This window comes from Eumetopias jubatus, unplaced genomic scaffold (assembly GCF_037043125.1).
Source record: "Eumetopias jubatus isolate StellerSeaLion01/CBP00866 unplaced genomic scaffold, mEumJub1_p1.0 scaffold_15, whole genome shotgun sequence".
Taxonomy (NCBI): Eukaryota; Metazoa; Chordata; class Mammalia; order Carnivora; family Otariidae; genus Eumetopias; species Eumetopias jubatus.
The window spans coordinates 39,740,368-39,754,123 of record NW_028274821.1 but is presented as its reverse complement, the minus strand read 5'-3'; the positions used below and the strand labels follow the sequence as shown (position 1 = coordinate 39,754,123).

The window sequence follows — 13,756 nt, the reverse complement described above, 5'->3', positions numbered from 1 at the left end:
GGTGCCTACAGTTTGATATTGTATCATGCCTTTTCCTCTCTCATAAATGTTTTCAAACATGTTCAGAAATTTTATTTATTTTTTTGTTAACATACATACAGATTCAGAAACATTTTTAATGGTTATTTCTTACTTTTTGGAAAGTGTTGAGCTGAACATCATAAGCATGAACAACATAAAGAACGACCAGCACATTTATAGGGGCTTATCTGGGTTGATGAAAGGATTCATGGATTATAGAATCGTTTGAAGAAAATGGGGGTTTTGTATCAGAGGATTCAAGATATTAGTCTTCTTATAGCTAATAAGGCAGGAAGATGTGATCCAGTATATCTGAGAGTGTGCCCGAGTAGCTCCCTGAGCTTGGACTTGATGGGTAAGATCCTCCCCCTCCCCGTGGCTGTCACTGAATATTTTAGGAACTCATTTTAAGTTCTCATTATTGTCTGTATTCCATACCTTCCTTCTCTCCTATTCCCTCCAGCTCTGTTTCCTGAGGGTTAGCCTCGTGTTCACCTTTCTGCCCTGCATCTTCAGGATACAGCTTCCCTCAGTCTATCTTGTTCTCAGTCTGCTTCTTAACATCCTTTTTAAAAATCCCCTTTTCGAAAAAATAAAATAAAATGAAATCCCTTGTGTGGATCCATTCCCAAAAGTCTGGTCCCACTGTCATGCTTAGGCTATGGGATCCCAGCCTCATTCAGAACCTTCTTCCTCAACTTGCTCAGGAGAGGAATTCAAACATACAACAGTAGGTAGTACAGCTAGCCAGGTAGATTTTCCTTTAACAGTGGAAAAGCAAAAATCTAACATTTAGGTCAAAGGAAGAATGACATGTTTAGGGAGAGCCTGGACAGTTAGTTGCTTTCCAAAGATGTGAAACATATTCAAACACAGATGATTATTGGGTTATATGACCTCTGATCTCAGAGTCTAAAGGTTATGTGATTTGACAGAGTTCAGTATTCCTGTCACTGGAGAATAGATATAATTTGAGCATATATTTTCTTTAGATTATTCAGTTTCTATAAAAATCAGTTGCAAACATTTATTAAATCAGAGTTTTTATAGCCTTCTTTGCTTTCAAAGGAATATGTGGACATTCATCTTTGGAAAGCCAAGTTTAACAGCATTAAGGACACACCATAATTGCTTAACCATTCTCTATTGCCCTTACGATGTCATTCATTAATACAAAGTATACCTTTGGGAAAACAAAGTATTTATCAATATGGTTATTTATAGTTTAATTTACAATTAGTTAACAGACTGGACACATTTTGTTATGCCTGGCCTTTGGCAAAATTGAATTCCTACAGAAATTGAAAAGTGACCTTAAATAGAAGGACATTGTGAACTGCTTTCTGTAAGGAGTATTCTGTGTGTGGTCCTTCTGGATGGAGTGAAGTTGGACTTTAAGCATTTTATATTTTTCTTGAATGGAAAATACTGGCCCATCCTTAGGAGACAGAGATGCTAAATTTCTGCCTTACTTGATGATAAGTTCTTTCAAGTCAGGGATCGATCAGGGCTATGTAAGCTTATAACCCATGTGGTGCTTCTACCTTTTATATGTTGTGTTTAAGAAATACTTGTTGAAGTTTTTTCTTTAAAATTCTGATATTTTCCCCTTCTTGTTCCTTTTCCTTATTCTCCCATGTTTCCTTGGGGAAGAAACAGACTAGCTAAGAATTTTAGTGTTCAGCTCTATTTCCAGACTAAATTATGGTAGATTGATTCTAATGTCAAGTTTTTATTTTCATTTGATTAGGTTTTCTTTTCCCCTTAATGTAAAATGGGCCAAGTATGGTGAAAATATGAAGTAGTACTGATTTTTAGCAAATCAGTAGTAAAGTATATATAAGACAAACTTGCACAGTTTTACTAGGATTTTGGAGTATTCACTGTGTAAATTTTTAACAGAGACATTCCAGAACTACCAGAGCGAGAAGAAGGAGAGGGAGAAGAAAGTGAGCTTCAAAATTCAGCATACAGTAATTGGAACCAGCCCAGGCGGTAAGGACTATTTCTGTCTTCTGCCTACTCAGTGTTTAAAGATAGGGAGGTGTGGTTTTAAGTACTGGATTACAACTTGTCACTGTGACATAGGGCAAGGCGTTCTAATATCCCTTACCCTCCATTTCTTCCTGTGTGCAGTGGAGAGGATAATGTGTTATTACACAGGGTCTAAACTAAACATGTATACAAGGATTTGGCACATAGTAGGGGCTAAATATGATTAACTAAAGAAAATTATGCATAGGTAGTTGGAATGGATAATATTTTCTATAGAGTTCGATCTTGGGTTTACCACCAAATGTTAATTTAAATTTTCTCTAGCATTTGTAGCATATATATTCAAAACGTGTGTGTGTGTGTGTGTGTGTGTGTGTGTGTGTAAGCGTCTTGTTATCACAGCCTGCAGTTATTTTAACCCATGCTCGCTCTGGAACCAATTTCATATATAGTAGAAAAATAGCTTTCCTAAATATGTTCAGATATATCACTAAGGCATATTTTTGTGTTCATGCTGAGTAAAGTCAAATTCAGTTTCATAGGAGTTTATTGAGTCCTGATTATGGATGCAGGTGATTTTGTGAATAACAGGCAAGTATGAGACCTAAATCCTGCCTTCAAGGAAGTGTCATGTACTGGGATAGGCAAGATGTGGAGACACACAAAATAATTAAAGAAAAATGTAAGGTAATTGTAAAATATATTAAGTGTAAAATATTAGTCATCTTGGCTATCCCCTCTAAACAGATCCACAAGTGACCATCATAATGGTTTCCTGCACTTAGGAAATGCTTAATATTTATTCTACAGTAAATACATAAAATACTCCAGAGAGAAAAATTTCTCCTCTTCAGAGATGTAACATGGTTTGATGGGTTTCCTTGCTTACATTTAAACATTTTTAGGTTGAGTCCTATTCAAAGTATAGAAAACATATTATGTTGCTTTCACAAAAAACAATAAGCATTACTGGCCATTTAAAATAACTTTTTCATTGGAATTCTTTAAAAAGCTGTTAGCCTACTTAAAGAAATCAAGGTCTCTCTACATCATTACTCACATTGAGAACAGAATATGCTAGATCTGTGGCAGAACAAATGTCATTTCTTATTTATTTGAGGATAAAGGCAAAAGTGAGTTAGATGAAATTATTTTGTAGCTGGTGATCATAGTGATAAACTTGAATTTTGTTGGAGGACAGTAATCACAGGCAAAGGAAAAGATAGATTTTTCAGTTTTAATAATGCTGTTGGAGGAAAAGTAGTTTTAGAAGGCAATATGCAAAATGTTTGGCATCCATTAGAGCCGTGTTAGAATTCTAACTTCAACAGTTTTTAAGATAAATTTCTTAATCTCTGCTAGCTCTCTGTTACTTCATCTGTAAAATGGGATGAATAATAGAATCCTTTAAATTTGAAGAATTCACTGTGATAAAGCATGTAAAATTTTTTTTCCGTCAAAGTTCACCTTTTTATTTATTTATTTATTTATTTATTTATTTATTTATTTATTTTACCTTTAAATTTTTTATTGTTATGATAATCACCATACATTACATTACATCATTAGTTTTTGATGTAGTGTTCCACGATTCATTGTTTGTGCCTAACACCCAGTGCTCCATGCAGAACGTGCCCTCTTTAATACCCATCACCAGGCTAACCCATCCCCCCACCCCCCTCCCCTCTAGAACCCTCAGTTTGTTTTTCGGAGTCCATCATCTCTCATGGTTTGTCTCGCCCTCAGATTTACTCCCCTTCATTCTTCCCCTCCTGCTATCTTCTTTTTTTTTTTTCTTAACATATATTGCATTATTTGTTTCACAGGTACAGATCTGTGATTCAACAGCCTTGCACAATTCACAGCGCTCACCATAGCACATACCCTCCCCAATGTCTATCACCCAGCCACCCGATCCCTCCCACCCCCCCACCATTCCAGCAACCCTCAGTTTGTTTCCTGAGATTAAGAATTCCTCATATCAGTGAGGTTATATGATACATGTCTTTCTCTGATTGACTTATTTCACTCAGCATAACACCCTCCAGTTCCATCCACGTCATTGCAAATGGCAAGATCTCGTTCCTTTTGATGGCTGCATAACATTCCATTGCGTATACATACCACAATTTCCCTGATGCCAAGCGATGCTGAGCACTTTTTCATGTGTCTGTTGGCCATTTGGATGTCTTCTTTGGAAAAATGTCTGTTCATGTCTTCTGCCCATTTCTTGATTGGATTATTTGTTCTTTGGGTGTTGAGTTTGATAAGTTCTTTATAGATTTTGGATACGAGCCCTTTATCTGATATGTCGTTTGCAAATATCTTCTCCCATTCTGTCGGTTGTCTTTTGGTTTTGTGGACTGCTTCTTTTGCTGTTCAAAAGCTTTTTATCTTGATGAAATCCCAAGAGTTCATTTTTGCCCTTGCTTCCCTTGCCTTTGGCGATGTTTCTGGCAAGAAGTTGCTGTGGCTGAGGTCGAAGAGGTTGCTGCCTGTGTCCTTCTGTAGGATTTTGATGGACTCCTGTCTCACATTTAGGTCTTCAACCATTTGGAGTCTATTTTTGTGTGTGGTGTAAGGAAATGGTCCAGTTTCATTCTTCTGCATGTGGCTGTCCAATTTTCCCAGCACCATTTGTTGAAGAGACTTTTTTCCATTGGACATTCTTTCCTGCTTTGTCGAAGATTAGTTGACCATAGAGTTGAAGGTCCATTTCTTGGCTCTCTATTCTGTTCCATGGATCTATGTGTTTGTTTTTGGGCCAGTACCCTACTGTCTTGATGATGACAGCTTTGTAATAGAGCTGGAAGTCCGGAATTGTGATGCCACCAGCTTTGCTTTTCTTTTTCAACATTCCTCTGGCTATTCGGGGTCTCTTCTGGTTCCATACAAATTTTAGGATTATTTGATCCATTTCTTTGAAAAAAGCTGATGGTATTTTGATGGGGATTGCATTGAATGTGTAGATTGCTCTAGGTAGCATTGACATCTTCATAATGTTTGTTCTTCCAATCCATGAGCATGGAACGTTTTTCCATTTCTTTGTGTCTTCCTCAATTTCTTTTATATAAGAGTATTTTATAGTTTTCTGAGTACAGATCCTTTGCCTCTTTGGTTAAATTTATTCCTAGGTATCTTATGGTTTTGGGTGCAATTGTAAATGGGATCGACTCCTGGATTTGTCTCTCTTCTGTCTTGTTGTTGGTGTATAGGAATGCCATTGATTTCTGTGCCTTGAAATTATATCCTGCTACTTTACTGAATACCTGTATGAGTTCTAGCAGTTTTGGGGTGGAGTCTTTTGGGTTTTCCACATACAGTATCATATCATCTGCAAAGAGTGAGAGTTTGAATGCCTCTTTGCTGATTTGGATGCCTTTGATTTCTTTCTGTTGTCTGATTGCTGTGGCTAGGACTTCTAATACTATGTTGAATAGCAGTGGTGACAGTGGACATCCCTGCCGCGTTCCTCACCTTAGGGGAAAAGCTCTCAGCTTTTCGCCATTGAGGATGATATTTGCTGTGGGTTTTTCATAGATGGCTTTTATGATATTGAGGTATGTACCCTCTGTCGCTATACTCTGTAGAGTTTTGATCAAGAAAGGATGCTGTATATTGTCAAGTGCTTTTTCTGCATCTGTTGAGAGGATCATATGATTCTTGTTCTTTCTTTTGTCAATATATTGTATCATGTTGATTGATTTGCGGATGTTGAACCAACCTTGCAGCCCAGGGATAAATCCCACTTGGTCATGGTGAATAATCCTTTTAATGTACTGTTGGATCCTATTGGCTCGTATTTTGATGAGAATTTTTGCATCCATGTTCAAAGATATTGGTCTGTAATTCTCCTTTTTGATGGCGTCTTTGGTTTTGGGATCAAGGTAATGATGGCCTCATGAAATGAGTTTGGAAGTTTTCCTTCCATTTTTATTTTTTGGAACGGGCTTTGGTTTGTTGGGAGATTTTTGATGACTGCTTCAATTTCCATAGTGGTTATAGGTCTGTTCAGGTATTCTATTTCTTCCTGGTTCAATTTTGGTAGTTGATACATCTCTAGGAATGCATCCATTTCTTCTAGGTTATCTAATTTGCTGGCATAGAGTTGCTCATAATATGTTCTTATAATTGTTTGTATTTCTTTGGAGTTGGTTGTGATCTCCCCTCTTTCATTCATGATTTTGTTGATTTGGGTCATTTCTCCTTTCTTTTTGATAAGTTCAGCCAGGGGTTTATCAATCTTGTTAATTTCTTTCAAAGAACTAGCTCCTAGTTTCGTTGATCTGTTCTACTGTTCTTTTGGTTTCTATTTCATTGATTTCTGCTCTGATCTTTATTATTTCTCTTCTCCTGCTGGGTTCAGGCTTTATTTGCTGTTTTTTCTCTAGCTCCTTTAGGTGTAGGGTTAGGCTGTGTATTTGAGACCTTTCCTGTTTCTTGAGAAAGGCTTGTGTTGCTATATACTTTCCTCTTAGAACTGCCTTTGCTGTATTCCAAAGATTTTTGAGCAGTTGTGTTTTCATTTTCATTGGTTTCCATGAATGTTTTTAATTCCTCTTTATATTCCTGGTTGACCCATTCATTCTTTAGTAGGATGCTCTTTAGCCTCCATGTATTTGAGTTCTTTCTGACTTCACTCTTGTGATTGAGTTCTAGTTTCAATGCATTGTGGTCTGAAAATATGCAGGGAATAATCCTAATCTTTTGGTACCGGTTGAGACCTGATTTGTGACCTAGGATGTGATCTATTCTGGAGAATGTTCCATGGGCACTAGAGAAGAATGTGTCTTCCGTTGCTTTGGGATGGAATGTTGTGAATATGTCTGTGAAGTCCATTTGGTCCAGTGTGTCATTTAAAGTCTTTATTTCCTTGTTGATCTTTTGCTTTTAGATGATCTGTCCATTTCAGTGAGGGGGGTGTTAAAGTCCCCCACTATTATTATATTGTTGTCAATTTTTTTCTTTGCTTTTGTTATTAATTGCCTTATATAATTGGCTGCTCCCATGTTAGGAGCATAGATATTTACAATTGTTAGATCTTGTTGGATAGACCCTTTAAGTAGGATATAGTGTCCTTCCTCATCTCTTATTAGGCAGTCTTTGTTTTAAAATCTAATTTGTCTGATATAAGGATTGCCACCCCAGCTTTCTTTTGGTGTCCATTAGCATGGTAAATGGTTTTCCACCCCTTCACTTTCAATGTGGGGGTGTCTTTGGGTCTAAAATGAGTCTCTTGCAGACAGCATGTTGATGGGTCTTGTTTTTTTATCCAATCTGATAGCCTGTGTCTTTTGATTGGGGAATTTAGCCCGTTTACATTCAGGGTAACTATTGAAAGATATAAATTTAGTGCCATTGTATTGCCTGTAAGGTGACTGTTATTGTTTATTGTCTGTGTTCTTTTCTGGTCTGTGCTGCTTTTAGGCTCTCTCTTTGCTTAGAGAACCCCTTTCAATATTTCTCGGAGGGCTGGTTTCGTGTTTGCAAATTCCTTTAGTTTTTGTTTGTCCTGGAAGCTTTTTATCTCTCCTTCTATTTTCAATGACAGCCTAGCTGGATATAGTATTCTTGGCTGCATATTTTTCTTGTTTAGTGCTCTGAAGATATCATACCAGTCCTTTCTGGCCTGCCAGGTCTCTGTGGATAGGTCTGTTGCCAATCTAATGTTTCTACCATTATAGGTTACGTATCTCTTCTCCCGAGCTGCTTTCAAGATTTTCTCTTTGTCTCTGAGACTCGTAAGTTTTACTATTAGATGTTGGGGTGTTGACCTATTTTTATTGATTTTGAGAGGGGTTCTCTGTGCCTCCTGGATTTTGATGCCTGTTTCCTTCCCCACATTAGGGTAGTTCTCTGCTCTAATTTGCTCCAATACACCTTCTGCCCCTCTCTCTCTTTATTCTTCTTCTGGGATCCCAAGTATTCTAATGTTGTTTCGTCTTATGGTATCACTTATCTCTCGAATTCTGCCCTCGTGATCCAGTAGTTGTTTCTCTCTTTCTCAGCTTATTTTCCATCATTTGGTCTTCTATATCGCTAATTCTCTCTTCTGCCTCATTTATCCTAGCAGTTAGTGCCCCCATTTTTGATTGTACCTCATGAATAGCCTTTTTTGATTTCGATTTGGTTATAGTTCTTTTATTCTCCAGGAAGGGTTTCTCTAATAACTTCCATGATTTTTTCAAGCCCAGCTAGTATCTTTAAAATCATGATTCTGAACTCTAGGTCCGACATCTTACTAATGTCTGTATTGAGTAGGTCCCTGGCAGTCGGTACTACCTCTTGTTCTTTTTGTTGAGGTGACTTTTTTCGTCTTGTCATTTTGTCCAGAGGAGAATAGATGAATGAGAGAACAAAATGCTAACAGGTTAACAACGTCCCCAGAAAATATACTCTAAGCAAATCAGGAAAGACCTGAAACCAGGGGAAAAGAAAGGGAAAGAAAGAAAAAAGAAAGAAAGAAAAGGACAAGAAAAAGATAAAAACAAACAAAAACAGAACAAAACAAAAAAACAAAATATGATCAAATATGATCAGGCTAGTGCATAGATCAGTGCCACACACTAGATTTTGGGTGTATTTTGGTCTGTTAGAAGAAAGTGCCTCCTAAAATTTTAAAGAAAGAAAGACATATGTGTACAAAATAAGGGTTGATACAATGAAGGGATGGAATATGATTGTAAAGATGAAAATTATAAAAGATTTTATAAAAGGAATTGATAATGTAAGAAGTTATTTGAAAAAGGAAAGTTTATAAAAAAAAAGAAAAAAAAGGGAGAGAATGTGATCAGGCAGGAGACTAGAACAAAGACTTATACTAGTTATTTATGGTATATTTTGATCCGTTAGAAGAAACTGTATCTCAAAATTTTAAAGAGGGAACTTATATATATATATATACACCAAAAATAAGGGTAACTACTATGAAGGGATAGAATATGACTCTAAAAATGAAAAATAAACATTTTCTTTAAAAGGATTGATACAATGTTGGTTGAAAAAAGGAAAAATAAAAATTCAAAAAAAAAAGTTAAAAAAATTAACTTTGAAAGACTAAAGAATCATGGTAAACAAGCCATGAATTCTATGTGCAGTATTCCCCTAGCGCTGGAGTTCTCTTGTTCTCATTGATCGGTAAACTTGGTCTTGGCTGGCTGTTCTTGCCGATCTTCTGGGGGAGGGGCCTGTTGCCGTGGTTCCGAAATGTCTTTGCCGGAGGTGGAATTGCCCCGCCCTTGTCCGTCCGGGCTGAGCAATCTGCTCAGGTTTGCTCTTGGGAACTTTTGTCTCCTGCAAGCTCTCGGTACAGCTTTGGAGGATGAGAGTGAAAATGGTGGCCTCCCAATCTCTGCCCTGGAGGAGCCGAGAACTTGGGGCCCCGCTCCTCAGTGCACCCCCAGAGAAAAGCAGTCAGTCACTCCCCTCTCCGGCCGCACTCCGTGCTCACCCAGCCTGTGACCGAGCATTTCTATCTCTGGCACCCGACCCCGTGTGGAGTCTTCAAACCCAGCAGATCCCTGCGGTGCGCTCCCGCGCCGCTCCTCCCCGGGGGAGGGAGTGGAGTCTCCCCAGATCCTCCGCTTGTTGGGTCCCTGCTGGAGGAGCAGTGGCCCGACTGCGGTGGATCACGGTTTATGGCAACCCCAAGCTGAGAGCCTGCGCCTCGGCTTCGTCTCTGCAGCTGGCTTCCCTGTTCAGATACCCGGGAGCTCTGCCGCACTCAGGCACCCCCGGTCTTTCTGTGACCCCGAGGGTCCTGAGACCACACCATCCCGCGAGGGTTCCATCCCCAGCTAAGCCACTGGAGCGATGTCCCTCAGCGGAGCTGACTTCTAAAAGTTCCGATTTTGTGCTCCGCGGCTCTATCACTTGTCAGAAGCGGCTGCAGGAGGCTCCGTTTCCCGCCATCTATCCTCCCGAATATTGCCTCGGATTCGCTTCTCCGCACGTCCTACCTTCCAGAAAGTGGTCGCTTTTCTGTTGAGAGTTGTTGCTATTCTTTTCTTCGATCTCCTGTTGAGTTCATAGGTGTTCAGAATGGTGTGATCCCTATTTAGCTGAATTCCTGAGACCAGACGAAATCCAGGTTTCCTACTCCTCCGCCATCTTAAGCATGTAAAATTTAGTATAGTTCCTGGTGCAGAGTGAGCACTAAGTCTCAGGGGCTGGCCTGGTCGATAATCACCACCATCACTGATAACTAAGCAAATAGAAAATGTTGGACACAGGAATCACTTTGAAATTTTATTATGAGAAAAATTTGAGTGTAGTTTCTGAACTGGGAGATTCTTATACTTTTAGCTTCACTTTAGTCTTCACATTAGCCTGAGGTATCTCTAAAGGTGGTAACTACCTTATGGAGAGAATATGTGTGGAGCTTCAGGAAATCTTAGGAAGATACCCTGCACTCACTAACAAACGTACTTTTTTGGGAAAAGTTCACAGAATAGTAAGTGGATGCTTACCAAAATAATCAGAACTATTAATAAATTAAAAGCAAGTGTTACGAATATGCTTTACAACATGGGAAACATGATGAGACATTCATTTATGCTGTTAAAAGAAGTTTACTTTGTGTGGAAATAGAGAATATTTTTTTAAAAAGTACATATTTTAAGATCGTAAATAAGCTGTTACTTTTATTTTGTATGTGATTTCCATTTACAGAATAGGTAGCATACTCTGTTTATCACTTTCCAGCTTGTTACTTTTCGCTCAGTTGAGTGTTTTGGATGTCTATCCTGATGACACTTCATTCAGTGTAGTTGTTGCAGTGAATTTCAGTGTATGAGTACACCACCCTTTATTCCCAGGTCAATATTTGACTACTGACACTTACTACTATAATAATTCTGTGCAATAAATATCTCTGTTTCCTTATATATATATCTATGAGAATTTATATAGGTATGTATCCATAAGAGGAATTGCTGGCTCATAGATTTATTTATTTTTTTAAAAAAGATTCTATGTATTTATTTGACAGAAAGCGCAGAAGCGGGAGGAGAGGCAGGGAGAGGGAGAAGCAGGCTTCCCGCTGAGCGGAGAGCCGCACACCAGGCTCTATCCCGGGACCCTTGAGATCATAACCTGAGCTGAAGGCAGACACTTAACTGACTGAGCCACACGGGCGCCCCTGGCTCATAGATTTAAATGTACTGTTTACTTTATGAGAAGTTGTCAACTTGCTTTTTATGGTGGCTGTACCAATTTTTACTTCAATTCTCAATATACACGAGTTCCCTTTTCCTCACATCCTTGTTACCACATCATATGATCATTGAAACAACATGTTTTTGTCAATCTGATAGGTAGAAAATGGTATCTTGTCTTAATAAACAATGTCTGAGCAAAACAGGATTAAGGTGGTGGGGTGCACATTTTCTCACTTGTCCATGTGGATTGAATTTTGTATCTTGTTTACATTGCTTCAGTAATCATAATCTCAATCATCATGATAAAAGTAATAAAAGATTGACTGATTGCTGTATGCCAAAACTTCGTGTTGCACTTTGCATACATTCATTAATTTAATCCTCACACCTAAGTCTGATGTAGAGCGACTTACCGGCTCCGTTTCACAGCTGAGGAAGGTAAGAGAGAGACTAAATAAGTTGCAGAGGGTCATACAACTGTTAAGGAGCAAAAAATCAAGACTCACACCCAGGGACTCAGTTCAGAGCTCGGGCAGCCTGGCCTCAGAGCCCTTTTACCTTTTCTTTTTCTGAATTTCATCCTTTGTAAGCCTGTGTATAGGGCTTAAGAAACGCTGTCATTTTTCCATACAACTGACTCTGAACATGCTCTATAAAACTTTACCGTTATAGGTCCCCTTTTTCTGTCCAGGGAATGTTTCCCATGTTCCGTTCAGTGAGGGAGTCTCGTTCCTCAGCACTGTGGTCATTTTGGCAGCTCTGTGTTCCTCTTCAATCTTCTCCAGTATTTTAAGTAGTTACGGCCTTTCTTTCAGAGAGTACACTATATTTGAAAACACTTTGCTATCTGCCAGACCCCATGTAGGCATACAGGGCTGTTATCCGAAGATTGTTTAACCTCTTTGCTCCTCTTCCCTTGATGAAATGGGGCTAATAAGAGTATCCATCTCAAAAAAAAAAAAAAAAAGCATCCATCTCATAGGGATGATGTGAGAATTAAAGTATGTGGAATTCACCTAGAGAATAGTGCTGAGCACATAATAAGCACTTGAGTGCTGCTATTATTTTTATTATTTAAGAAATTATAAGAATCACTTTCCAATTCACACTACAGAGAACGCTAGGAGACATTTTCTTTCATTCTTTTATTTTTTTTTCCTTTATAAGAGAAGGGTTAAGTAGTCCTACGAATGTATTCTGAATTCCTAAATGTTTACTACAAATGGCTAAATATACTGACTTCTTTACTTCGCCTTGTTATCTTAGGAACTGCTTTCAGAAACAAGGAAGGATTTTGGTTCTTGTCTTTCACAGAATTCCCATAGTGAAAGAAAATGATGACTAGGATTTTAACTAGTTTAAACTATTCACGGAAACGTTATTAAGATTCAGGAACGTGGTGACATCCTTTCAAACTAAATAGTTTCTAGGATTTTAGATTTCTAATAAGGAAAAGAAACGCTGACCTCAGGTACCTCCATCTGACTGGGGACTGTCATCCCCACCCCCTACCCCCAGTGCTCTTTTATCCCCAGCCTTTTCTTACTGGATCGCCCTCACCACACGAGAGTCCTTACTCCAATCCTTCCTCTCCTCTGGGATCTCCTCAAATCTCCTCAAATTGAGGGCATCTGTTTGGACCATGCTCTCCTCCTGTTTAATGTCCAACACTGACTCCCTTCCTGCAGCACAGAGCCGATTACAGTCTCATTATCTCAGAGCTCTCGGCTAGGGTTCTCGGCATTTCTCCTCGCAGCCAGACAATTCCTCTAATGGATACATACCTATATAAATTCTCATAGATATATATATAAGGAAATGTCAAATATTGACCTGCAAATGTCCTCATTCTTCTCTCCCAGTCTTACTGCATTCATAGCTCTTACAGCTATATGCAGTTACTCACTATGAGTGTCTGTGTGTGTTACATGGGTGGAGGAAGTACATTCAATGCAGAGCAGGTAGCAAAAGCACCAATGCCCCAAAGCGGGATAGCATGGCTGATGAACTTCAGGAATAGCAAGAAGATGCTGTGGTAGCTGGAGTGGAGAGCGGAGGCCAGAGAGCTGTGGGAGATGAGTTTAGGGGGTGGTGGTGGGATCAAATCATGAAGGGTACGGTCAGCCACTGCTTTCCATGTGCTGCCTGTTAGTTACCGGGTCTGCCTCGGCGAAGAAGACTTCTACAGGGATAAGCCTCTGACATAGCATGTGCAGCAATGTTCTTTTCCTTGGTTTGATTGCCAAGCTTAGAAGTTACCATCTGTTCAGGAGTCGTTGAATTTCTTGATTATTTAATGTCTGCAATATTAGAGCTCCTGGAAAATGGTACTTTTGTATCGGTCCATGTCCCAGCCTGGAGTGTGAGTCCAGTATTTACTTGTAACAAATCAGCTTCAGAAATAATTAGTGTTTGTCAGACCCTATAAAACACATAATTGGGAAACTATTTAAAATGATTTTGTTGGGGCACCTAGGTGGCTCAGTTGTTAAGCATCTGCCTTCGGCTCAGGTCGTGATCCCGGGATCCTGCGATCAAGTCCCACATCGGGCTCCCTACTCAGCGGGAAGCCTGCTTCTCCG

The 13,756-nt window shown here is 39.1% G+C and overlaps 1 protein-coding gene across 1 annotated transcript in view; it reads left to right on the top strand.

The window, feature by feature from the left end:
* MPDZ (multiple PDZ domain crumbs cell polarity complex component) overlaps positions 1–13,756 on the top strand; it is a 141,540-nt gene that overhangs the window by 81,458 nt on the left and 46,326 nt on the right. Inside the window, exon 23 of the mRNA XM_088019154.1 lies at positions 1,924–2,016. Within this exon, the coding sequence (XP_087875280.1) occupies positions 1,924–2,016 (93 nt within the window). The remainder of the gene's footprint in view (positions 1–1,923; positions 2,017–13,756) is intronic.